The sequence below is a fragment of the Melozone crissalis genome, unplaced genomic scaffold (genome assembly GCF_028551555.1).
Source record: "Melozone crissalis strain CALT ecotype California unplaced genomic scaffold, PUWL_Pcris_2 ptg000014l_1, whole genome shotgun sequence".
Lineage (NCBI taxonomy): Eukaryota > Metazoa > Chordata > Aves > Passeriformes > Passerellidae > Melozone > Melozone crissalis.
In genome coordinates this window covers 3,825,889-3,851,038 of record NW_026535792.1, presented here as the reverse complement: position 1 = coordinate 3,851,038, position 25,150 = coordinate 3,825,889, and the positions used below count along the sequence as shown (strand labels likewise).

At 41.4% G+C, this 25,150-nt stretch overlaps 2 protein-coding genes across 2 annotated transcripts in view; one reads left to right on the top strand and one right to left on the bottom strand.

The window, feature by feature from the left end:
* The window catches only part of LOC128934885 (protein FAM169B-like), a 39,508-nt gene extending 29,113 nt beyond the window's left edge, over window positions 1-10,395 (bottom strand). The window contains exon 1 of the mRNA XM_054272804.1: window positions 10,349-10,395. Within this exon, the coding sequence (XP_054128779.1) occupies window positions 10,349-10,382 (34 nt within the window). The 5' untranslated portion in view covers window positions 10,383-10,395. The remainder of the gene's footprint in view (window positions 1-10,348) is intronic.
* Window positions 10,396-14,545: 4,150 nt separating this feature from the next.
* PGPEP1L (pyroglutamyl-peptidase I like) lies at window positions 14,546-24,544 on the top strand. The gene is made up of 5 exons (XM_054273014.1): window positions 14,546-14,636; window positions 17,215-17,267; window positions 22,587-22,703; window positions 23,164-23,393; window positions 24,319-24,544. Exons 1-5 carry the CDS (start codon window positions 14,546-14,548, stop codon window positions 24,506-24,508), a joined length of 681 nt encoding a protein of 226 aa, XP_054128989.1. The 3' UTR covers window positions 24,509-24,544.
* The last annotated feature ends 606 nt before the right edge of the window (window positions 24,545-25,150 follow it).

Genomic DNA, 25,150 nt, shown 5'->3' with positions numbered 1-25,150 from the left:
CCATTGAGCAAAGAACTTATGTCAGGAGAGAAATTAAAGATTATTATTCAAAACTTTGGTAATTCACAAAAGCAAATTTACTAGTAAATGAATCCTTTACAAAAGAGCAGCATGTAAGACTTGAGTTTAGCACAAAGAAAAATATTTGCCATGCTAATAAATACTGTTCATGAGGTGCTGCTTACAAGGCTCCCTCCTGGCACGGTGCAGCCAATGCAACTTTACAGCACAGTCATGTTCCCTCCTCACTGAACAAAGCAATTAAATTTCTGCTACACAATATGCTTGTACTCTAAGGTAACAAGGACCACTCCAAGGACAAAATAAGGTCACAGATTAAATAATGAGGCATTAGAAGAAACTTCTGATCAACTTTCCATCAATACAGCTTTGCACAGAAGTAATCTTTTCCTTTAAAAAATGCTTTTAGATTTCCAGTGAACTTGGCTTTCCTGTGCAATACACTGAAAAGGCCCAAGTGAGTCAGGAGCACGTGTTCCTATACAAACAGAACCAAAAAATTTCTTGTGAAGAAGAAAACTGTCAGCAGGGGAGAAAGACTGAGGCTGTTTAGGAACAATATGGAACAGAAGTGTCACCTGAATTTCTTTTTATGTTAACTAATGTGTTTCCCAGTTTTTCCCAGTATAAAGTGACAAAATAACATTTACCCTGCTGTATATGTCCCTTTTACACTTCTTTTGTACACAAGCACAAGAAAAAACCCTCAAAGTCTGTCCATAACTATTGTTACTAGGCATTCAACTAAAGCCATAATTATTACTGGCTAACAGGGTGTTATAAAGGTTGCTAAAACAAATGCAAAATAACTTTGCTTTAGAATAAAAGTAGTGCTGTTCTCTCAGGAGTGCTTCAGTCTGAGGCCCAATCAGCATCTTGGGATACCAAAATTACAACGTTCCAAGGACAGCCTGTTGACCTAATTGGAATTTCAGGATTTTATTTGAATTTGGGCTTACCTAGCAGCAACAAAAGAGCACATGGAGGCAGCCAGCCTGCCAGGACCTTGCCAGCAGCTCCTCAGAGGGGCTCTGTGCACAAAGAGGGACCCGAGGGGCTCCTGCTGCAGCCACAGAGGAGAGACCACAAAGGAAATTCAGAAGGAGAGGCCTCCTGCACCAGAGAGACTCCTGACATTGGCACTGACACCTTAAACAGCCAAAGCTGCTCCACAAGGGCAAGGCATCCTCGAGGTGGACAGTGCAGCAGCAATGACAGGGAGGGGGTGACAGACAGGTACCAGCCTTTGTCTTCTGCAGGGCACCTGCTTTCAGGGCAAAGGACGTGGAAGCTTTGCAATTGCACAGGGAAAAATTATCTAGAGGCAAATAAATGAGAAACCCAACGAGCACATTTCCATTTCAGGCGTGCAGAAGAGATTTTAAAGCAAAAACTAGCAGCGCATCTGCTTCTCTCTTTTGTTTCCATGGAGCAGTCTGGGCCACATTCTCAAGCGAGGATGTGCAAGTACATCTCCTCTCACTCTGGTGATCTGTCATCAATTTGCACTAAGAATCTGATTTTTTGAAGTGAAAAGCTACAGCTAAAACCAGCTATAAATATCAGCAGGCACTGCCCATACAACTCAGTCATCTTTAGGAGATTCTACCCTCTAAAACCTCAGCCCAAAACGTTGTCCAACTCTGCCAAAAAGAAATAAACCAAGGCCCCTGCTTCAGTCTAGACCCCTAAACCCAGCTTTTTCTACTCCCACTGCTATTCTACCCCTTGTCTCCTCCAGAAGAGAGAACCCAATTTCATGGGGGTTTCACCAAGTGGGCAAATATCCTCCTTGAAAGGTAAAAGTCAGAAAAATTTTACTTCACTTAGTACCCAAAAAGATCAATATGTGGGAATCCAGATATATCTCACCAGCACACACATGTTCTGCACCAGGTACATAAATGAAATCACAAAATGGGAGACAATATTCTACCCTAACATAGAATTAATTGTTATGGATTAGAGACAGACCCCCATCACTACAGATTCAGGAAGATTTCATTCTATCAATTAAAGTTAGCAGGAAATATTTTTCCATGGGCAAAAGAATTTATTCTCAACACAACAGAAAACACATGGAGCATGCAGTCATATGTGAAATTCCAGAAGCGAAACTACAGACTGTTGTAATGTCCAAAGGTAAAGGACATCCTTCCATCTACTCACATACTCTGAAGTATCTGATTTTATTCTTGACCATGAAGCCAATACACAATTTACTAAACAAGAGATATTTCCTAGAACCAGGGAATGGTTTGGGTGGAAAGTGACTGTAAAGATCATCTCATTCCAACCCCCTGCCATGGGCAGGGACACCTTGCACTAAACCATGTCCAACCTGGCCTTGGACACTTCCAGGGATTGGGGGTATTTGCTTTAATTGTTAAGAATCTTCTATTCCTGCACTCACTTGTAGGTAATTAATACTGTTCCCTCAAGCCAACAAGTTGGTGATGCAATTTTTCCCACACTAGACATACCACTGGCTTGATTAAGATGCACTGAGGTATTGCTGGTCCTTCCAGGAAAGTCAGACTTGTTGAAATGCCCATTTCAGAGTAAGGGCATTTAGGATGCAGCCAGATTGTAAAGCAAAATACATCAACCTCACCGTAGATGAAGCATGAAAAGTGTTATGTCTGAAGTGAATTAATCATTTATCCTACAACTACTTTTCCATGTTCTACAAACACAGAGAAGGATACTACATGCATCCATTAAGAGCTGTATGTTTACAGAAGAGCCATCAGTCACCACAGGACTTGAATCTGGATTTTGTACATTTGGGCAAATTTGTGAATAATTTTACATGTAAAAATATGAAAAATACCTCAGTCAGATTTCTAGTGGTGTAGGAACAAGAGAGATAAAAAGAACTTAACATTTCTAATTTTCAAGTTTCATTATTTTTTAATTCAGTTTTTCCATTTCTAATGCTTGCAATTGCAGCACTGTTTTTGTTTATTGGCTTTATTTTCATGCCAATACATTTCACAATAACAAAAGAGGGGAAAAAAAGAAAGAAAAAACAAAAAAAACAACTTCAGCAGGTTTTAAGTGTTTCTAATGATGTTCTGAGGGGTTCTGTCCAAGAAATATTTTCCTTTTTTTTCATTTCAAAAACCAATTTGCAATATGAGACAAACACGCAGCAAAACAAAATGACAGTACATCAGGTCAATATTTAGGAGGGAGTGTTGTAATTAAACCATGCAACTGAGACTAGAAGTCCTAAGATTTATTCTTAACACAGGTGTGTTTTTGTGGCTCCTAACAAATCACTGCATCTTCTGACTGGTTCCTTATCAGTTAAGTGTGTCTTATCTACCACTTCAAAGGGTGTGATGTTTTCCTTATCAGCGCCTCTGAAGCCACTATGTAAAAAGACCAAGAAGTCACATAACATAAATTGTTCTCAGTTCTCCATGGGCTGCCACTGCCATGCAACAGAAGCACACCCAGGACAGTGTCCAGGATTGAACAGCTACTTTTTTTGCCCTTCTGAACCATACACACGTGACTGAAGTGCTGTCTCTCACCTTCTCATAGGAGCAGGAGCTCTGTGATGAACAGCAGGGGCTTCACATCAACTCTTCTCCCTCCCTGCCCATGAGCCTGAACAGCTCCAGGCATGTGGTTATCGTTAGACAACCATATTTGTTTAACCTTTCAAAGGAAGGAAGAGGTCTCTGGCACGCTCCCGGGAGTACACGCAGAACCTGACTCCCACATCCTGAATTTAACTGAGCAAATACATGCCAAAAACCCAAATTCTGGTGGAAGTGAAACTGCAGGATCAGAACAGCGTGTGGTGGCAGCTGAGCCAGCGGGTGAAAGCAGCGCTGTGGTGTCTGTCCAGCACAGCAAGGCAGCTCTGCACCACGTGCTGCACATCATCCATGAAAACAATGTCCTTCCCACTGCTCTGCTTTCCCCCATTTCCAACAGAACAAGAACTCCTGGAATATTCAGGATGTCGGATTCAGGGTTGTATGTTTCAATCCCAAACTTCCATTCATGTATCACTTACTATTCTATCACAACTCAAACGGCCAGAAGGGCTTCAGGACACAAACTAAATAAAAGTCTGTCTGTAAACACTCTTCAACTGTGGAATTAATAACTTAAAGCAGAGGGGCAAAATAATCCCAATCCCACTCTCAGCCAAGAAACCTGTTTGATTAAATAGATGAATTCAGCTATATATGTCATTACTACAAATTTTGTCACTCAAGTGGAGGGCAGACCAAACCCCAGGCATTGCAAACACAGGCTGCTATCCCACCAGCCATGCCATTCCCACAAGCACATTTTTATTACTGATTTCAGAAAAGAGAAGGAAAAAGCTTTAGGTATATACATGTTTTTAGCTGAACATAGATGAGACAAAGGAAAACACCTTCAATTTTCACACTCTTCCATAAGCTCTGAAGGCCTTCCAAACCTTTTATTACCAGGTCTATAAAACACATGTTTTTCATTACCCAAAAACTTAAGGTAATCCACAATTTCTGAAATGGAAAAAAAATAGATGAGGAAATTAAATAATTGATTTAATTATTTAGCTTTTTAAATAAAAATACTTAGCTAAAACCACATTAATTAAAATGTTTTGAAGGCTAGAAAAGCAAGTGCATATTGAGGGGAATCATGTAATGGTGACTGCATATTGAAGGGATATTTCCTCCACTCTAACCTGCACTAGTCCCACAATGAAAGTTCCAGCAAATAGGTTCCAACTATATCTGTTTCTTCTCAGATGGCTCTTTAGCAGTGTTACACTCACAAATATAAATCCACATCCAACTCACAGTACAAATAAACTAAAATACATCTGTGTAAACAGGCTACCCCTGTCCTATTACACACACAATGCACATCTGGACTGGCATGTTTAGCACAAAAGTTTTAACCCAATGTAATTGAAAAAAGCTGAGGTATTACAGCCCAGAAACAGACTTCACAAATAAAAACTGCAGCATGCTGTTAAACCATGGAAGTGCTACCAGCTATAGCTATGACATATCAGAATTCATACTTCTGCACATTTAACTTTGTTTTTCACAGAGCTTAGATGTAAAAAAGAAAGAGGCAGCTTACAGAATAATTCAGGGGAAAATGCAGTGCTGGAGAAAAGGGAGATTGAGGACTGTCATTAATTCAGGCTTTGAGATTCATGTTCACATCAGGTTTTCCAAAGAAAATTCTAATGATTCAGGGTGATTGCTGCTAATACCTCTGAATTTGTGAACATCATCATCAAGTTCTTAATAAATACTGGTTTTCATACAATCAAGAAATGGGCAAAAGTGCTCCTGGAAAAGTCTCACTCTGACTACTGAAGGCAGAGGTATAGATTTCGGAATTATAAAATGATTCAGGTGGGAAGGGACCTTAAAGATCATCAATTCCCTGCCATGGGAACCTTCCACTATCCCAGGTTGCTCCAAGCCTGGTCCAAACTGGCCTTGGAGATTTCCAGGGATGGGGCAGCCAAAGCTTCTCTGGTGTCAAACTTGTCTTTTCTTGCATATGGAAACAAATACTCAAATGGCAAGAATTTGTCAACTTAATTATTCGCCTATCCCCTAAACAAAGTAAAATACACAAGCTCTCCAGAATGACTGGAAAGAGGCTGATTTGAAGGAAAATGGCAGGAAAGGTTCTGTGAGCAGCAGCAGATCTTTTATGAAGCACAAGTGCAAATGCAGATAGTGGCAATTCAACCCTCTACAAAGATGGAAGGTAGAGAGGAGGATGCATCACTCCAAAGTCCTCCTGTAACTTGAGGGAAAGGAGGAAAACAATGACTCCCATTGTGATGAGCACAGAATGGTGAAATGGCAGGAAACGACAACTGAGTTTGACAAATGGTCTAGCAGGGAGATGAACTCATCCCACAGGGAGAAGCCAGGCAGACTCACAGGACACTTTCAGAAAATGGCTGTGTTTGAATAATTAAAAGTTATTACTGGAACACACACGGTTACAACCTGGCACCAGGGCTAGGATTTAAGTACCACATCAAATACATTTCCCCTTTACAACCATCATCCAAAGGAAGTGTGAGAAACCTAAAGCCATGCCACACACAGCCCTTAACATCAGCTCATACAAACCACAGCAGAATGTGGCACACCAGGAGTACCTGAAAGCCCTGCTTTCCTATCAGAAAGGACAATATTCCCCAACAAAAAGTAGTGACGAAAATCTGAGACAACTGTCTGGATTTTCAGAGATACCAGCTTCAAATACCACATAATTTGAGCTGCAAATGCTTTACATCTGACAGGCCTACTGCTCCCACCAGCAGAGAGCATAAGTCTGCCTGAGAAAGCCTAGCAGCCTTTCTCCAAATTCCTTGCAAGGACCAATTTGCAGAGCCAGAATAATTTCAAAATAAAACAATTAATTTGGGTTGGGGAGGGAGAAGGAAAGAAACAAAATCCAAAATCCCTTCCCCCACTAATTTCCACTTTGCTAAATTTATTACATGGCTGCAAATTAATACATCACCTGCACCAGCTATCACAAGGCTGTCTCAGAACTTGCTTTAATAAACAGCTGCCAGTAGTGGAGGAAATATGTAAACATCGCTCTTGTTTCTCTGTGCCATTGTGTCAGCTACTCTACACGTCTTTGAAGGTGCTCCAAAATCAGCATGGCTCTGCTTTTCCCTTTTTCTCCTTTTGGGAGGAGGAAAAGGCAGAGAATGAAAGACAGGCTGGCAACAGAGGGCTAACTCTGTGCTTGCTGTGCTCTTGATAGTGAGGCTCAGTGTGTTCAAATTCAGTTTACACAGGCTCTTCTGTAAGGACAAAAGAAACCACTGCTGGTGGTTAAAAATGCAAAAGGTTTTGATTGCAATTGCTTGACAATCAGCCAAAGATATGACTAGGGGGAAAAACACAGCAAGGCAGCTATGACCAGAATGGAAGAAACAAGGAAAAACACATGGCTCGACTTCAGAGCAGAAAATTGACTTAGGCTTTGCATAAATGACAGCATACCTCCAAGCCTGCCTTATCCACAGTCTGCCTGCAATGGGAACATGTAGGCTAAAAGCAGAGCCTATTAAAAGGCATAATGTTTCTAAACGGCATCTGTTACGTCCTAATAAGCATTACTTAAAGGACACAGGCCTTAAAATTGCTACCAAACGTGCATTTATCTGAAACTGCTGCAAGGCAATCGTTACCACAGCGTCACATGACACCACTGGAATCTGAATAACAGAAAATGTTTTTATTTCGTTTGGCTTGAAATCATTATGCAGGAAAAATATGGAGGCACTTTCTGAGATTTTGAAACTGTGCAACTTCACAGGAATGAAACACCAGCAAGAATTACATCAGCAGAGCCATTTGCCATCTGTTGTCAGTAATACTATAAAGCCCAGCCACCAGACAGCAGTTTCAAAGGTTACAAACACAACGTTTTCAAGCATCCACAGACCTCTCTCTGGGTAACTGAGCAGGACACGGTTTCCTTCAGAGATATGTGCAACCTGAGGGTCTGCCAATCATTCAGCAAAGACAACATGCCAGAGCTGGGAATTGCCAGGCGAGGCGTTTGGAAGTCTCTCAGTATGCAACCTTTACACAATGTGGCAAATGCATACCAGCCCCATCACGTAGGATCCCATAACGCGCTCGCAGCCATAATGCCTGCACACCTCCCACTTGCAAACTGAAACCGGCCAGACTTTCTCCTCTGCTGTTTGTTTTCCCAAACTTCCCCTCAAGGGAAGGAGTGTGTGCACTGAAATGCTGCTATGGAAAGGGACTCTGGTTTGTTTGCTGGGTTTGGGCTGTAATTTTCCTTTGAGGGAAAGTATTTTGGATTTTGTTTCCTGATTTCTTTTCTTTCTAGGCCGTAACTACATATTTACGTTAAAGACAGCAAGGTTTCAACAACTTGCCTTGGCTGTGGCAATGTTATGGCAGCCCTTACCTCTTATGTACACAGAGTCTGAGTAAAATTCTACCTGTTCCATACATGAGATTTTAGTCTGGCTGTTAATCAGTCTCACCTTAGAGCTCTGAGAAGCTTTTTTAGTTGCAGAGGCCACACTCCTGACGGTGCCTATGTACTACCTGAATTTTGTGTTTCCACCTTCCAGGCTGTTGACCTCCTTCCTATAAACTGATTAACACGGATTTCATGGAGGGCAGGGAGATTTCCATCTTCCTAGAGAGACAGATGGAAATTTAAGGCTTCATTAATGCAATTGCCAAACTAGACATACAGGTTTTCTCATCCACTATTTCTCAGGCTCCAGAGCTGCATATTCGTGGTTGCTCGCTGTTTCTGTTAGGTGGTTCACATACAAATCTGCCTTTCAAGGTGTTCTATAATCAAAATGAAATTGCAAGAAGGCTGAATTTAAAACAAGTACCTCAAGTTCTAGGTCAACAGCTGGCCTGCTTCTCAACAGCGAGATTTGCCTGGGATCTGTAAAGGGGTTTAGAAACCTGGAAGTGTAAACATTCTTTCCTTGTGAAAAACAGTTACAGGAACAGCAATCAAGACGGAGTTGTAGCATCTCAATCACAGCACAACATGAACTGAAAAGCAATTTTTGCACAAGAGCTAATGGCTGACTCTATGCACTCTTAAAGTGTACTGCATATTCAACCTGCTTATTGACAACTGCTCCATAATTATTTTAAACATAATCTATGCAATTACATAACCTCACCAAAACTCAGACAACACCTAAAAACAACATCAGCTGTCCCAAAAAGGAAGGGGATGGAAGAACAACTATTCTAAACATTTAATCTGAGGGTGATGAAAAGGGGAAAAAAGTCGACATTAATCGAACTGCCCAACACTGCAATGCTTCCTTGGACATGAAAACCCAAATTCTATTCATCTAGAGATATTTTATTCAAGAAAATCAGTAGAACTGAGAATCTTTCCTCACTCCCCCAAAAAAACAGCATTATTACAATTGTTTGACTTCCATAAGTGGTTGATAGGAGGGGAAAAATAGAGCAATCTGACTGCAGTGCATTTAGCCATGAGCAGCTAGAGGAACTAATGAACAACATCATTATTTTACTGAAGGGGATGAAGTAGGTGCTTTAGATAAATGGCAGCAACTTAAAATGTGTTTCAGAAGATAAATTCACTTTCTCTCCATTTACCTGCTAGCGTGACAAATTAAGTAAGAAGAGTATAAAAACAGAGCAGGAGGGAAAGCAGTGCAAAAGCTAACTGAGGTGATGCAATGGGCCCTTATCCAAACAAGTGCATGAACAGAGATTGTTGGAAGTCCTCCTAGCCAAACACAAACCCAGAACATTGCACATGCCAGACTCCTCTGCAAATCCACAGTGGAAGGTGTACAGAAGAACCACCTATGCAAAAATCACGTTCCTTACCAAGCACTGGGAGCTTGGCCATTTGGGGACTGACACAATGTCTGTTCATTTCAAAGCACTGCAAATCCACCAGGTACTGAAGGTCTGAGTTCTGCTGGGCAGAGCAGCTCTTTACCCACTACTAGAAACACCAGCAAATCAACCCCTGCTGAAAGGAGATGAGGGGAGAGTGGCTTTTTAACAAAGAAGTTCATCCTCCATGTCCGTGTGCTTCTTGTTCTAGTCACCTCGTCAATAGCAAATGAATACTTTTAAAAGGAAGGCTACTATATAGTATATGTATCGAGTAATATATTTGGATACTAGACTTTGTACACTACTTTGCAACATCGAAAGCCTTTTACATCTCAACACCAAAACAGTCCAACTATTTTTGTATGGTCAAGAACTAACGTTTTTACTGCTCCTTTGTCCCTGTTAAACCCTGCTGCTTTTGTTAAACCCTGATTTTTGCGCAGGTTGGGTAAACAACTGCTGATGTACTTTTGAAAATGGGTATTTTTATGCAGTGTTCCCAATGCTCCTTAATGGCTGATTACTTGAGATCTACTGACCTACAGGTGGATCTGATCCACCTGTGCTGAGACCCCAACCAGGAGCTCGGGGATCATCCTCTCCCCAGCATCACCTGCCGAACCACAGCGGGCAGGACCCACCAGGCCGGCTCTCTCTGGGCAGGCTTGGACCAGCCGAACACCTGGAAAAGTCACCTGGACGCTGGGAAATGGGAAAATAAACCCTGCAGCACCTGCTGTGGGTGACCCTGCGCGCAGGGCTCGGGCTGTCCGCCTCCCCCGGGCGCTGCCGGGAGCGCGGCCGTGAGGGGCCCGGCCCCACCGGGGCACGGCCGCAGGCAGAGCTTCCCTGCACAGCCCCGAGTGTTTCGCGGCGTCTCGGCCGCCCGTGGCCTCCCCGAGCCGCCTCCTCCCTCTTACCCGCGGCTGCTCTTCCTCCTCCCTCGGCCGCCATCACTTCCTGCGGGGCGGCGCGGGCAGCCCTGAGGGCGGGCCGGGCCCGGGATGGGGCTGAAGGGGCAGAGGAGGGCGGAAGGCGGGGAGCAGCGGGCCGTGCCCGGAGAGGCCAGGGGAGGCTGGCGAGGCCGACTGCGGGCTCAGGCATTGCCCGCGGGCTCAGGCATTGCCCTCAGGCTCAGAGAGTGCCTCAGGCTCAGGCAATGCCATGCAGGCTCGGGCAATGCCCACAGGAATGCCCTCAGGCTCAGGGAATGCCCTCAGGCTTTGGCGATGCCCACAAGCTCAGGCAATGCCATGCAGGCTCGGGCGATGCCCACAGGAATACCCTCAGGCTCAGGGAATGCCCTCAGGCTTGGGCGATGCCCACAAGCTCAGGCAATGCCATCAAGGCTCGGGCGATGCCCACAGGAATACCCTCAGGCTCAGGGAATGCCCTCATCAGGGAATGCCATCGAAGCACGGCGTTGGGAGAGGGCCGGCCCAGTCTGTAATCTGAATTTAAGAAACTCCGACAAAAATCTCAAATTATTTCTTTTAAATGCAGAATTATTTCTTTTAAATGCATAAATTTCTTTTATCTTGCACAGAATGACAAACCGTAAACCCAGTGCCAGTTTGTGTTGGTGCAGGTGGCATGAGGCAGAAGGCATAGGAGGGGAAAAAAACTGGGTTGCATGTGCCCTGCTAAGTCTTTTCTCCCTATTATAAACAAAAAACTAAATTTAAAAATCTGTCCATACACAGCCATTAGTTTTGCTAATACTGCAAGAAGACCAGAACTGATATTAATAATAGCCACTCAGTAGTTGGCTATATTCAACTCATATTCAGTTGCAATTTTCCCCATAAAAATAGGTATATACCAATGGATTCAATTGCTGAGGAACTAAAATAAATAAACAACATAAAATGCATGACAATTTCTATCCAAAATCAGACCCTGGCACAGCTTGCCCAGAGAATCTGTGGCTGCCCTATCCTTGGAAGCCAGGTCTGGAGCACCTGGGATAGTTGAAGGTGTCTCTGCCAAAACAAAAAAAAAAAAGTGAGTGAAACTGCCATTATATTTTTTAATTTACCATTTCTATGGATTTTATTGTAGAAGAGGCCTCTTTCCTCAAGGAAAAATGAGCTTTACATGAGCTTTATGAAATGTTTGTGTCCTCTCTTTCTGTAACACCATTTTCTATCTACATAAAGACCAGCTTCAGTTTTTCCTGAGGACCATTTATTTTTATTAGAATGGAAAAGAAATAAGGAGTTTTAGATACTAAAATTTCTATTTAAAGTTCCATTATAGTTTAGTGTTAAATAGCATAACAGCTTGATTTCTCCCTCCTCTCATTAAGTTGAACAGCTGAAATAAAAATTGAAATATATTAAACACTTCCACAGTTTAAAACACTGGTCAGTGCCTGCCAATAACAAGAAATAAAAGAAATATATATAAGTAATAATAAAAGAGATAAAACTTAAAGAGCTGTTTCTAAATGAAGGGCCATATTCTGGTCTTCTTGCCATCTACTAAAAAGCTACTCAAGCAGTGTGCTGCCAGCTCTGTGGTGTGGTCAGAATGCATTTGCAGAAAATATATTTTCCTCTTGCTCAGCAGCAGTTCAAACAATTTTTGAAAGTATCAGACAAATGTGCAGAAAAATATTCAAGGTGATAACCAGGATTTTCATAGCTGAGTTGCTTCCATTTCGTCTCCACCTCAAGATGAGTGCCGTGCCAATCACATCCGTGTGTAGCAAGAAGAAAAACAACCAGAGTTTAGCTGAGTCAGCTGTGTCTGTGACTTGCCTTCAAATAGCAAGGGCTTGGGTTCTTAATTATGGATGGGGAGATTCATTTGCACAGACCTCAAATATCCAGTGACCCTCAAATCCATTGTTTTGGGCACAGATACCCATGGGAGTGCTAATATTAAAGCTCAAATCATACTTTAACAAAAACTTCAAGGGTGGCTTCAACTTCAACTGAAGAAATGTTAGGGGAAAGAAAAGGTTTCATTTCATCTCTGAGTAATTTCTGAGTAAGGCCTAATTCAAATATCTCAATTCTTTTTTAACTGTGTGGCACAGCTGTAATAAATGCATTATTCCTCCAAGTATACTACCACGCACAGAAAGCTTGGGAATATGAGCAACCAGTTAAATCAGTGCAAAAATTAATTTCAGTGGTCTCTGTCAAATTCTGGTTTACTTAAACCACTGGCATTCCTCCCACACTTGCACGAGCATTTACCAACACTGAATCAGAATCAGGTCTCAGAACCTTTACTTCCAATTCAGCAAACATCTGCTTAAGAAAAGGTACTAACTTAACTATTCAAGACAATACTTCTCCCCCCACTACAAATTTCTATCAGCTTCTTCATAAAGGCTTAGTGAATTAATCTTTGCTACCCTGTATTTCTTTTCTACTCCCTTTTGCCAGCTGTAAAAACTTTAAAAACTAGTACTACATTCCAAAAAGATCATATCAGTTGTTACAGAGTGCATGGAACTAATAGACTTACATCTCCCCTCTGGAAGAATATCTCATGGAATACCTAATATTTTACAGCATTCAAGCAATACCCTTCACATATATATATGTGTGTATAAAGCAGTTCTCAGGTCCCAAAGAAAATAGAAATTCTCACTCTGGAAATTAATTAAGACTTTAAATCTTGCCTTATTCCTTACAAATTCTTTGTTCATTAGACCTCCCTGTACTTTGATTTTTTCTTAAAAAAACCAGCACAAATCAAAAACAACTATGAGAAGACTGGTATGTCATTGCCCTGTTCAGAATTATAGGAACTGTTTTAATGACTGGTCAAGCATAAAAATTAATGGATAAAAATCTTTGACATACAGGAGTATGAAGGACTGTAGGATTTTAAAAGTAATTCAGTGCTGCCAGTGGCAGATTCTGCCTTATTTAAAGCTGCAGAAAGCTCTGAAAGTTTCCTGTATTGGAAGCTCTTTCAGCCCCAGCAGCCAGCAAAAGTTAATTCTGCAAGTTGTGTTAGTCAGGGGAAGAAATGGATGGTGGAATCAGAGTCTTTTAAATAAAGAGACTCCACACATCTTTTTGTGTCTCAGCACAGGACAATTTAAATGACAGACACAGGTCATAGCTCCAAACCTCATTCAGCCACCACCCAACCCAAGGGATTTCTTCAGGGATTTTTCTTTTTTTTCCCTAAGGTCTCACAATTACCAGCTCTCTTGAGATAATACAGTGGCTTTCTATTCTTAGCTTATTTCTCCCCTCCCTCTCTCTCTCTCTCTCACACACACACACACACACACACTTCCTACTCAAAACAAGACCCAGTGAAACCCTCTGCCCACATAGTTATAATTCCCAAGAGAACTTGCATATGCTTTGTTTTGGGCAGTGACAATGTGCATATGTTTTGATTTCAGGCCCCCCCCATTGGCTCTCGGGCTCCACTTCAATGAAGACAGACCAGCTATTAAACTCACCAGTTTCAGCAAGCTACAACCCAGCTTCCAGAGTTCCTCTGACCTTGCAAGTTGGAGTGAGATTTTCTAACATGTTGCCCGTTAAAGGGTACTACGGAGTAAATGTTTTGGGTTAGTGAATACACACATTTTCCTGTTGGTGTTTGGTTTGAAAAGTGTACAGTGCTTGGACTCTTTCATAACAAGCCTGAGATAAAGATCAAGAGGAGTAAGTCAGATAAGTGCTGTGAAGAAGGACAGCCAAGTTACGTCTGAGCTTTAGTTAGTAAGGAGAAGTCCAAGAATAGTGGAAATGGACAGATAATTTTTTGTAGTTGTAATTCGTTGCCATTAAAGTGAGTTACAACTGCTAAAAACAGAATACCCACAGAGATATAATAAAACTGATTCAATTAATTTTCTATTTACTTGCACATAAACAAGTGATAAAAAATATTGCTGGATATTTTGCAGGAAATTTCTTAAGCTTTTCCTCTTCTTCCTAAATACTCCATGCCTGGGAGAGGAAAGAGTTTGGGGCAGTCCCAGTCAGTCAGACTTCTATCTTTAATAGAGACATAATCATTTTTGCTTTAAAAGTTACATGAGTCACAAATCATCCCTGTCATGTGAAGTCAGACTCATCACAGTTGGAAGAAAAAAGGTGCCCCAAATGAAGTTTGCCACAGATACCTGAATTATGATACTGCTTGGAACTGAAAGACAAGAAGATTCAACCTCCTGGAGCACAGATATCATGGATTCAAATTCCAACACTGTGGTGGTGACTGGTAAGATTTTTATTTCATTCTTTGAGCCAGAGATGGTATGCACGCATGCTTGATCTTTGTCATAAACAGTTTCCTGAAGGGAAAAAGAGTAGCAAATGGTCATACTAACATTTCCAAATGGAAAATAACTTGCTGTGCCTTCCTAAGAAAAATCAGATGCATGTCAGAGGAAACAGACTGCATTCTGCCCTCTTTACTGCCATCCAGTTGGGTTTGTTGTTCATTCTCTCCATGTTTTAATCTTTGTTGACATTCTCTCTGATCCAAACCACATAGCTCAAGGCAGTGCAGGCTACTATGAGATAAAGCTAACCCAAAAGAAGCTCTGAAGCAAGAAAACCAGGTTGCATCACAATGTCATACAGTCAGTGTCCAGAATTAGAGCAGCACATGGCAACTTTCAGGGGCTCAGTTTCATGGCAAGGTAAGGGAGTTTTAAACAGGAAATGCTGCCTCATCACTGCTAAACGAAACCATCCCATTTAAATATACCAAAGGAACATGCCTGAACATGCAGCACAAGGGACCAAATTTGGAATTTCTCTGGTTGGCCCCAACTAGTGCAGCATCACAGAGTCAGAACCAGCAGCTCAGAGAGTGCTGAGCTTTAAAAGGTTAAAGCTCCTAAGGAATGCTGCTGCTCGCTGTTCCTCTTGTTGCCACTGGCTCATCTAAGGGCAATCATTACACATATCTTGACATGTGAGTTGCTGGATAATTTTCCACTGCAGGTCATCTGAGGATATAGGAACGAGGGTGAAGCTACATCAAAGAGATTTGCATCTTGCTGTTTTCAATTAAACACTTTTCTTTTTTTCTTTTGTTTAATAGCTGCAAGATGGGCAGAACTAGTCTGGCTTGCTCCAGCCCTAACTGCAGATGAGCTGGATGGGAGTGCAGGAAAGGGCAAGAGGTATTTGTTAACCTCCTAAAAGGCTGACAGTCTGGTTCTCTCCTATGATATTTATGGCACATACCCGTGTTGGGAACACTTCTTAGCACCCTGTTAGTTTTTTCCTCCCTTAGGATCACCATTTATGTCCAGAAATCTCCTTGGTCAAAAAGCTTTAGACTAGTTAAGACACATGTGCATCTTTAATCTGCTACAGAGATTATCACAGCATGTCTCTGGCACATTTTCACCTGCTCAGAATATAAACCTGCTGGCAGGGAGCCCAGGTTATTATATGGAGCCCAGTAACATTCACCCAGTTACCTCTCCACATTGCTGCAGGTATTGCAGTAAAACTCTCATACAATTAGTTATTTTTCATAACAATTTTATCCTAAGCAGTAGTTTCTTGGGGCCACCCCTGACACAAGTGTTTCATTGTGAGCTACTTAATAACTTTATTATAATTCTGCAATTCTGCACACACAGGTACAGAAACTTGTACAACTACAGCTCCAAGATGGAGCAGGTGCCACCTGAATTTTGCTCTCAAAGCAGAGTGGGAATAATGGGGTTTTATGTTTCCTGGAAATGTGAAATGAGCACCATTTTCTTTGTTCCCTCACCACAGGACAAACTCAAACCTTGTCAAAAATATAAGCTTTTCATAACATAAAAGAGAAAAGATGGAGCAGTTGTGAAATAAATATTAACAAATTAAGAAACGCTTAAAGTCCAGCACTAATTAAGCTGTCATAAGCCTGCATTTAGGCTTAATAGTCTCTACATACAAGTAGCTTTCACTGTGCAAAATGGCAGTCATCTGCTGGCAAGTATTTACTTGTCCATTTAAGGATTTTAAATATTTAAGAGTTATAGCATTAAAACCATTTCACAAACTCATTTTCCTGACACCTAGTATCTAGGACTTAGCAACACTCTGGATTGAGAACATTAATTGAGATTAATAAAGATAGTGGGAGTTTTCCTTCAAACTTTTTAATGACAAAATGCCCATCTGCTCAAAATTAGGTCTTTTCCCTTGTTATTAAAAAAAAAATCCTTTCACAAAAAATATGCATAAAATTGAATGTAATACTTGGGAGTCAAAATGTTCTTTCCCCTTTTCTCATCTCTTTTGCTGGGGGAAAAAGTGAAGACATTTTTCCCAGCATCACAAAAAAGCACAGTTTCCCAGATAGAAAATTGTAAGTTTTCATTACTTGCTAATAAAATAAATGTTACTCTTTCAAACATTTTCATTAAGTATGCATGTCTTAATCTTCATGAGCTTTAACAATAAGAATGATACATTAACTGTGACCCAGGAGTATTTAATACCATAACTTTTAGTAGTGGTATTTCTATGGATGATGAGCCTTCCCCAAAATTATCATTTACATGATCTGTCCTATTGGAGGTACCTTTATCCAGCTCCAGTTAAGGCTCTCACATAAGAAAGGCTTGACATGAATGAAGATTGCAGGATTAGTTCTTTTATCAGTGAATATACAAATTGAAAATACTGTTCCCTTAAGTGTTACTAAAGCTAAATCCTATCTAAAAAACTCAACCTCCATAACCAAAAATAGGAAGATAAAAATCCAATATGTGTGTGCACACATCAACACCTAATCTGCAATTATAGAGTAAGCACAGGTTAAAACCACCTTTCTTTCTTTTCAGGTTTTGGTCCCTTCAGACAATACCTGGTTAATTCTAGCTGGGAAGCAGTGAAGGTAGGCATAAAAAGGAAAAAAATGAGGGAGGCATTTTATTTTTTAGCCACCCCAACACAAACTGGTCTTAGGCTTTCCATTCCCTTTTCATGACTCATTAAACAGAATTGTGCCTCATGGAGCAGACACACAACATGGAACAAAGAGGATAATGCATTGAAATATTATTTTACTTGCTTTATTTTTGGTGCCATTTAGGCACTTTAAAATATTATTCTTCATTTTAAAAATTTATTTTTTTTTATGGTGCCTTTTCTACAACTATTGCATGTGCCACAGGTTATGTCTGTCTGTAGTAAACCATCATCTCTCCTATCACAGTTCATTTTATCCCGCGTGAGGTGATTTGCTTCTCACACAAGTGTAGCCTTTTGAGTTCTCACTGCCTGCTTCAGGAACACAGAACCTAAATACTGCCAGCTCTGAGTGGGAGTTCACATTTCAGCTTTGGCTTCCACTTTCAAATGACAGTGAATTCTACAGTTAAATTGAAAACAAGGTCATTCAGAGGGGTTTTTTCCTCCATACACCTTACCCAGCAGTAATAAATCTCAAATGCAGTCTTGAAAATTCCTGCTTGTTTCCTAAATCCGTGTACCAGAGCAAATTTAGCTGAGGGATACAAAGACATGGTTTGGATACCTGGCTTTCAGCATCAGCTGATTCATTCTCCCTGTCACAGGCAGCAGCCTTTCCTGGAGTTCAGTTACTCTCATCAGGTACCTATGAACAGAGTTATTGTGAGAGGATCTTCCACATAAGTTTTTAGCAATCCCAAGGTAGAAAGGAGATTACACAATGAAATCTGAAACTAGTGGGGGAACAGTCAAAGTAGTAAAATTAAATTGGAGCATTGGTCCAAAATATACAAGAAATGACAGATAATATTGGTAAAATGGAAAGTAGGACATGTAAAACAAACCAAAGGGGCTGTGTTCTATTATGAAGACTGAAACTAGTCCATACAATTTTTAATGCTTTTGGACAATGAAATGAGAAAGTCAGCTATAGGAATGTATTAGTAATGACAGAAAGGTGATGGCTCTATAGGACTATAACCATAGTAGAAATTTTGGTGACAGCTACTGAATATCTGTTTTGAAACTGAAGTGCACTCAAGCCAAGATGATTGAAAAACAAAGAGCCAGTATATTTTCGCAAAGACCAAAGCTATAGTAATTTCACCAAAACAGACATATTTTCTATTCTAGCTTTGTTGAGTCAAGAATGCTGAGTGCAGCTTGGTGTTTGGTAGAATAAATCTATTGCCCCTTCCAGGTCTTGAGGGGTGTTATCCCTGTAGGCTAACAAGAAACAAAAATCCTTCTGTGATACCTTTCCACATCCCAATCATGACAGGGGACCCATAAATTATCTTAACTCCTACTTGACATGTGCCCTAAACCACAAATATTTGTCAGTTGACAGTGTTCTTGCTCATTATTTCCTGATTCCTATTGGTTCTAATTTTGGGTGCAAGGTCATCCTCTTCTGGCTGAAAATAGAGCATATTCTTTATCTGCAATCTAAACAGCCTCGTGAGGACACACCGATGGGATGGGTTTTCTGTAACAATGCCATGAGCTGCCCCTGCCAGGGACTTACATAACAAGGGCCACAGCATTCCCTAGCAAAACAGATGTCAGTCCTTGTACAGGGAGGAGAACAGATCCATTTCCCTCTGATGTGGCACCCTCTATGTGGAATTAATTTGTATTCAGACTGGGGATGCTGCTTTAGTTTCCTACTCCCTGGCAAAGGTAGGAATTCAGGCAATTCAGAGAAATTTACTGCAAATCTGGAAGCACTTTGAATTTCGATAGGCTTCTCCACACTAAATAGCAATCTCGTAGTATTGTTCCATTGGCCTCATTCAGGGGAGTAGCCCTATGATCTTCAAGAAGCTTATGCACATATATTAAAGATAGCAAAATTTAGTATTTACATCTGGAAGTAATCCTGCCTTGGCTTGGGGTACCTGCATAGATCACTGGAGTGACATAAAACCCTCTGGCCAAGTCTCTTTGCTGTGAACCATGCAAGTGTGCACTCAGATTCATCCTCAGCAACGTGCTGAGCAGCCAGAACAGACCTACTGAATATGACTGGACATATGGCTGAATGCCTTTGTAGCATTACCCAGAACTATCCTAATTATTATCCCAAAATGAAGTAGGTGCTTATCAAAAGCCTGGATAGCACCCTCAGTGATGATGTAATGCTGATACACACAGCCTTAGAAGTTCACATCCCAGAAGGGTCCTCATACCAAAAGCCTCTGAAATCCTGTAAAAATACAGTTAACAGTTCCAGTGTCCTAATTCCAAAGCAAAACCTCACTCTTCATGCTCTTGAAATGGATCCTTGGCCAAAGAACCATGGCTGCCCTTCTCTGAGCAATACTTGATCTTACACTCCACTGTTTCCTTAAGCTCCTCCACAAGGTGCTGCTGATGGGATCAGCTGTGCCAGTCCAAACTTTTTGCTGTGTCTCCTCCTGCAGAATGTCCTGTCTGCAGCTTGGCTGCAAAATGACCTTTCAGGGCACTCCACCATCAAGGTCAGAGTCCCCAGTTAATAGGGCACAAATGTAAGTTGAGTGACAACATTCATAGTAATTAAACTGTTAGTGCAAAGAACAGGTCACATTTCCAACTGCTTCTGGGAACTGTGTCTGCTATCAGGAGATGAGGATCAGATCTCCCAGCACAGTTTTTCATCCTGCCACTGACCATGTGGTCTTTGGAAATCTGTCATTTAATCTGTCTCTCTCTCCCCTTCTGCTTTAGTTTCATCATCTGTGAAACCAAGACATTGCTATTTAGTGCCTTCATTCCTGTGTTGGAACTCTCTTACATCCCTGAAGTTTTAAGAAGGTTATCTACAGGATTAGAAAAAAACCCAACAACTTAAAACAACCAAAACCCCAAACCAAACACATAAACAAAACCCCACTAACCAGCCACACAAAACACCTTTGTTTGCAATGTACTTGCAGTCTGGCTGGGCCAACTGAAACCTTCTGATTTCCTTTCTGCACCAGCACGAGCAGTTCACAAAATTAACACACACAACAACCTTCCCAGCAACCCAAATCAGTGAGAACTCAGGCAAAATCAGTGATGTTTTCCAGAGTTTTCTAGAAGTTCTAGCTATTTCCAACATACAGAGTTTCCAGTACCAACCTTAGCACAGCACTGTGCAAATCACTTCTCTTTGGACCAGAACACCAGTGGACCAGCACTATGACCACAACTCACAACAGCTCAAGGTCAGCAGCTGATAATGCTGGATTTCTTCTCCCTTCTAGAAGAACTTCCCAAGAAAGAATCTTCATGTTTTCTTTCTAACCACTTTTCTCACAAAACAGTCCTCCAAAACTCTTCTCCTCCTTTGAAATTTACTTTCCTATTTCAACTACAAAAGACAGGCACTTGTTTACTTAATTCACTTACCAGTGTGAGCTCTGGTTTCCATGTGCAGTTACCCTCCTCTAACCATCTTCAGTCTCCCACCTTAAATGCAAAATTGGTTCTGGTTAAGGCTGAGACAAGAAACAGCCTTTTTTTATTTTGCTCCATGTTTACACATCTGGTCTAACAGGGTGTAAGCCCGTGGCTGGGATTGTTAAACAACACAGTAACACACATTATTGACAACACACTGAAATTGCTTAGGACATAGAGAACCATCTTCCCTTGACACAAATTCTCAGCCATTTGCTATGGCCAGCTTCAGTTTGGTCCTGCACAACAGTATTTCTGTGTGTTTCTGCCATGACAACTGGTGACAACAGAATGTCTCGACCCAGAGAGCACGAGAGGAGAGCAGCATTACAGCTGCCTCTGGGTCTCCATGTTCTGCACCAAAGTTAGGGCAGTCGAGTCCTCTAAGCCTTATAGTTTAAAGGAAAGACTTTCACTAAATGTAAAAATTAAAAATGCTTTGGAAAAGCAAATGCTAATTGTGAACCAGCTGGGGTTTTCTTGTGTGGAGGCTCAGGCACAGTACAGCATTCTTCAGCAGGATGATGCAATGGGCTCTCAAAGACTGTCAGCGCCCACAGCAAAAAAGGCTGGCACTGTTCTCCAAATGTGTTTACTTCCCTGCAGGCATTGTTTCCTTGCTTGTGTCAAATAGTTTATTGAGCACAGCTAATCAATGCTTCCGCTGACAAGAAAATTGGAACAGTTTATATAGGAAGCGAGTGGTGAAGGGCAGATTTCCCAGAACTGTGGGCCTCATCCGCAGGGGTATCCTGAGTGAGAAACAAAAACCTGAGAAGATGGTGACACTGAATAGTTACAGGTCTCCTGGGCCATCAGACACCTCCACTTTTGCCTGTGCCCCCTTAGAAACTTAACCTGTACCATCCTTTGGGAGTGGTTTACCCAAATGGAACAGGGATTTTCAGCCACCATTCTGCTTTTCTGGGACAGAGCTTCCCACTTCAGATGAATTCCTTCTGCACCCTGCCACTGCAGCTGCTTACCTTCTGCTGAGGCCTAGCCTGGCTTGTTAGCCCTGTTCCACTGACAAAATCATTGCAAGTCACTTCCATGTGACATTTATTCTCCAGACCATCTTCCAACCACCTGGCCAAGCTGCTGCTTTGAAGGGTGCCCTTGTTCCATTCACCTCAATTCTGGGCATAACTTTTTCTTTGGGAAAATTGTGTGGAAATTTACTGTACATAATTGACAGAGAAGTAACATCTCAGTGACATTTCCTTTTACTAGAGAAACCTTCTAGACCAAAAAATAAATTAAACTCATTCTGAATGTGACTTCCTCATGTTGACAGTGACCTTCAGCACAGCTTACCTGAACCTGGTCAAGCCAGCAGATCTCTGGAGTGAAAAAGTCATGATTAAGGTGAATTCTCCTTGGTTTTGTCTCTTGGCAGTGCAGTTTTTCTACCAGATCTTTCAGAGAAACAGCTCTTACCTACAGCAAAGCCTATTTAGATGCTTTCAAGGGTGGAGCTTTTCTGAGAGATGCTGCCTCATGGTTCCCCAGGGACCAATCCCAAAGCAATAACCCCTCCCACTCACTGGAGGCTGAGCATCTCCTTGGAAAACACAACAATGGCTCCACACGGATAGACGTGACATTAGGAAACTGTTTAGCACATTTTAGTCTCTTCCAGTTAAAAGAGAGGGAGCAACAACAAAACAAATCTCATTGCAGACCAACAACAGGAACCATGGGCTAAGGTGTGGCTCTTTCAGGTGTTTCCTCAGTTGAATCAGCCCAGTTTGTTTATCAGTCAGAAATCCAATGCTCCTTCAAGTCCTCAGTGGTGTTTTTGTAAACACAGGAGCTGTCCAAGAGAGGCCTTGGTGAAAACATTGATCTCCGGATCATGCAGCTGCCAGTGATTTACCAAAAAGCAAAGAAGCAAGTCTGCAAGATATGGACAACTCTTCGGCCACTGGTGGGTAATGATGAAGTTAAACAATCTCCTCCCCTCCCCTGAATACAATGACAAAATCTCCAAGAGAGTATTGCAAAACATCAAACAACTCTGGAAAGTGACTGTTGAAACTGCGATCAAGGTTCCAAGCTGAAATTTGGAGCACACACTGATTAGCATGCTGGTTTAACCCCGTGCCAGTTAAACAGCATAACTGATGCTGAACAAAGGAAAGGAAAATGTCCACCACAAACTGCAAAAAAGGTACTGCTGCTCTGCAGTCCTGACTAGACTCAACAAAAACTACAGCCTAATTTGGTTCTCATTTATAATACCTTATCAAAGTTTTCTTTAGACATGAGCAAGGCTCCCCACCTTGAAGCCAGTAATTCACATACTGCTTGGACCTTTTGCATCACATGTTTTTAAAAGCAGGTCTCATTTTTAATTTCCTGTTATTCACTCTGGTGGGAAAAACCAGCTTACAGTTCACGTTGGGCTGGCTTCGTCCACCACAGCACTCATCATCCTGGAGCAGTGTGGGAAGAACAAAGGCTACCAGGAGAGGGATGCTCGTGGCTTTCACCCAGAAGGTGCCTGCTGCGTGCTAGGTGGCCCAGAAAAGATTGAATCTACAATTAATATGAAGACTCTCTGGAAAAACGTCTCAGTGGAAGGGATTGATATCATCCTTTCCAGAGATGCAGGAAGGTAAACATCGCCTATCAAGGGCTCACAAAAACAACTCAATCTGCTCATCTAACCCTGGAGAATCTTTGCCATGAGCTCTCCTCCAATCAAAATCACTCCAAAGCAAATTCTTTAGAGGGGCACAAGTATGAAACCGGGATGATTTTAAATTTTATGTAAAGCAGCCTTCATGAAAACCTACAGCCAGTACATATTTTTCCACAGATTTGTAAATTCCAAAAGAAACAAGTTCCAACATAGCACACCCTGTGATGAGCAACTCCAGTAAACCTCAGCTATTTAGAGAGCCTGAAAGCAATACAGACTAGTAGCAGATTTTAATCTATTTTTCTCAGCTGGGAGGGATACAAAATGTAAATAGATACACTGGAGAACATCAATTACAGGTACTGTTAGAACCAGGCCTGTGATCTCATTATGTGTTCCAGTAGCACTGAAGCAATTTTCTACTATGGTAGTCTGCACTGGAAAGGAAAACAAACCAGTAATGTTATTTTAAATAAAAATCAGCTAATATTGGCCTTTAAATTCAAGATTTGCACCTGAATTTTAAAAGGTGGAATGATCAGAAAAATCTCTTCAGACAGAGATTTTATAACTTAGACAAAAACTGTGTTACATGGTTGTAATTTCCAGCAGGGTGTGTTACCTTTCCCACCCCACAAGAATGTCTTGTGATTTATTTTTTTTATTTATTTATTTAAAGTTCTTTGTGGGTGGGTGTCTGAGAAACCAAACCATCAGATAAGCAACATTTGTTTCTCAAACTTGGTTTATTTCAGCATTTCCTTTATTCACTAAGCAAATATGTTCTTAATAATTTCATAAACCAGATCTGGTTTGGCTACTTAGAATATTTAAATTTAATCAAGGTTTACTGAGCCTTAATTCAGGTTCCTGGTTTTGTTTTGTTCTAATATTGCAGGTACATCTGTGATTACACCTACTACACTTCTCTGTATTATGGCAATGGAAGAGCTGCTTTCATCCACGTCCCTCCATTATCTGAGTCGGTAACAGCAGAGTTTCTAGGAAAAGCATTACAGACCATTATCTTAGCAATGTTGGAACAGTGTGGGGAACAAAGAGAGATGGATCACAGAGGGAAAAAATGAGGATTTCTTAGAATGCAATTCCTTACCTCTGAAATGAAGCAGATTTAAAGATTATTTAAAACTCACACACAAAGGATTTTATAGCCCACGTTACTTTCAGTGAAATTTCCTTGCAAAACCCAACCAACCATTTGCATCTCTTAGAAGGGGCTTGAGGGGAAAAAACCCAAGTGATTGGTGGTTCATATTGCTAACAATAAAGTTGTTCAGATTTCAGAAATTGTGAAACAGGATTGAAAACATTTTAGGATGCTTAATCCTGGTTCTGTTGGTTAGAAAAAAAACATTAATAAAGACTTGCTGACCCCAGATGGATGCTCACAGCCGTAAGGACTCAGCATGGGATGGACATAACAGAGATCCTCTTCAGCCCCTGTCTGAGTCCAGAGTTCAGCCCACAAAAACTTTGGGTATGGGGGAAATCAAAACACACTTGGGGATTCTGGTGTGGGAAGTTTTACAGTTCTCTCTTACTGACCTGCTGTGGATGCTGCTTTCCACATCAGCGATGGGTTCTGACTTAGAGTGACTTCAGAGAACACAGAAAGCTGGAAACCAGCAGGAGCTATAGTATCTATAATGCTGTTGGTAACTTGAGTTTCAACCCAAAACAGCCACTTTCCCCAAATTCTCAGTGCCTGT

Coding starts and splice junctions, on each gene's coding strand:
- PGPEP1L (XM_054273014.1), top strand. CDS start 14,546: ATGATACTGCTTGGAACTGAAAGACAAGAAGATTCAACCTCCTGGAGC. Junction 14,637..17,214: donor CAACACTGTGGTGGTGACTG/GTAAGATTTTTA, acceptor CTTTCTTTTCAG/GTTTTGGTCCCTTCAGACAA. Junction 17,268..22,586: donor CTAGCTGGGAAGCAGTGAAG/GTAGGCATAAAA, acceptor TTGTAAACACAG/GAGCTGTCCAAGAGAGGCCT.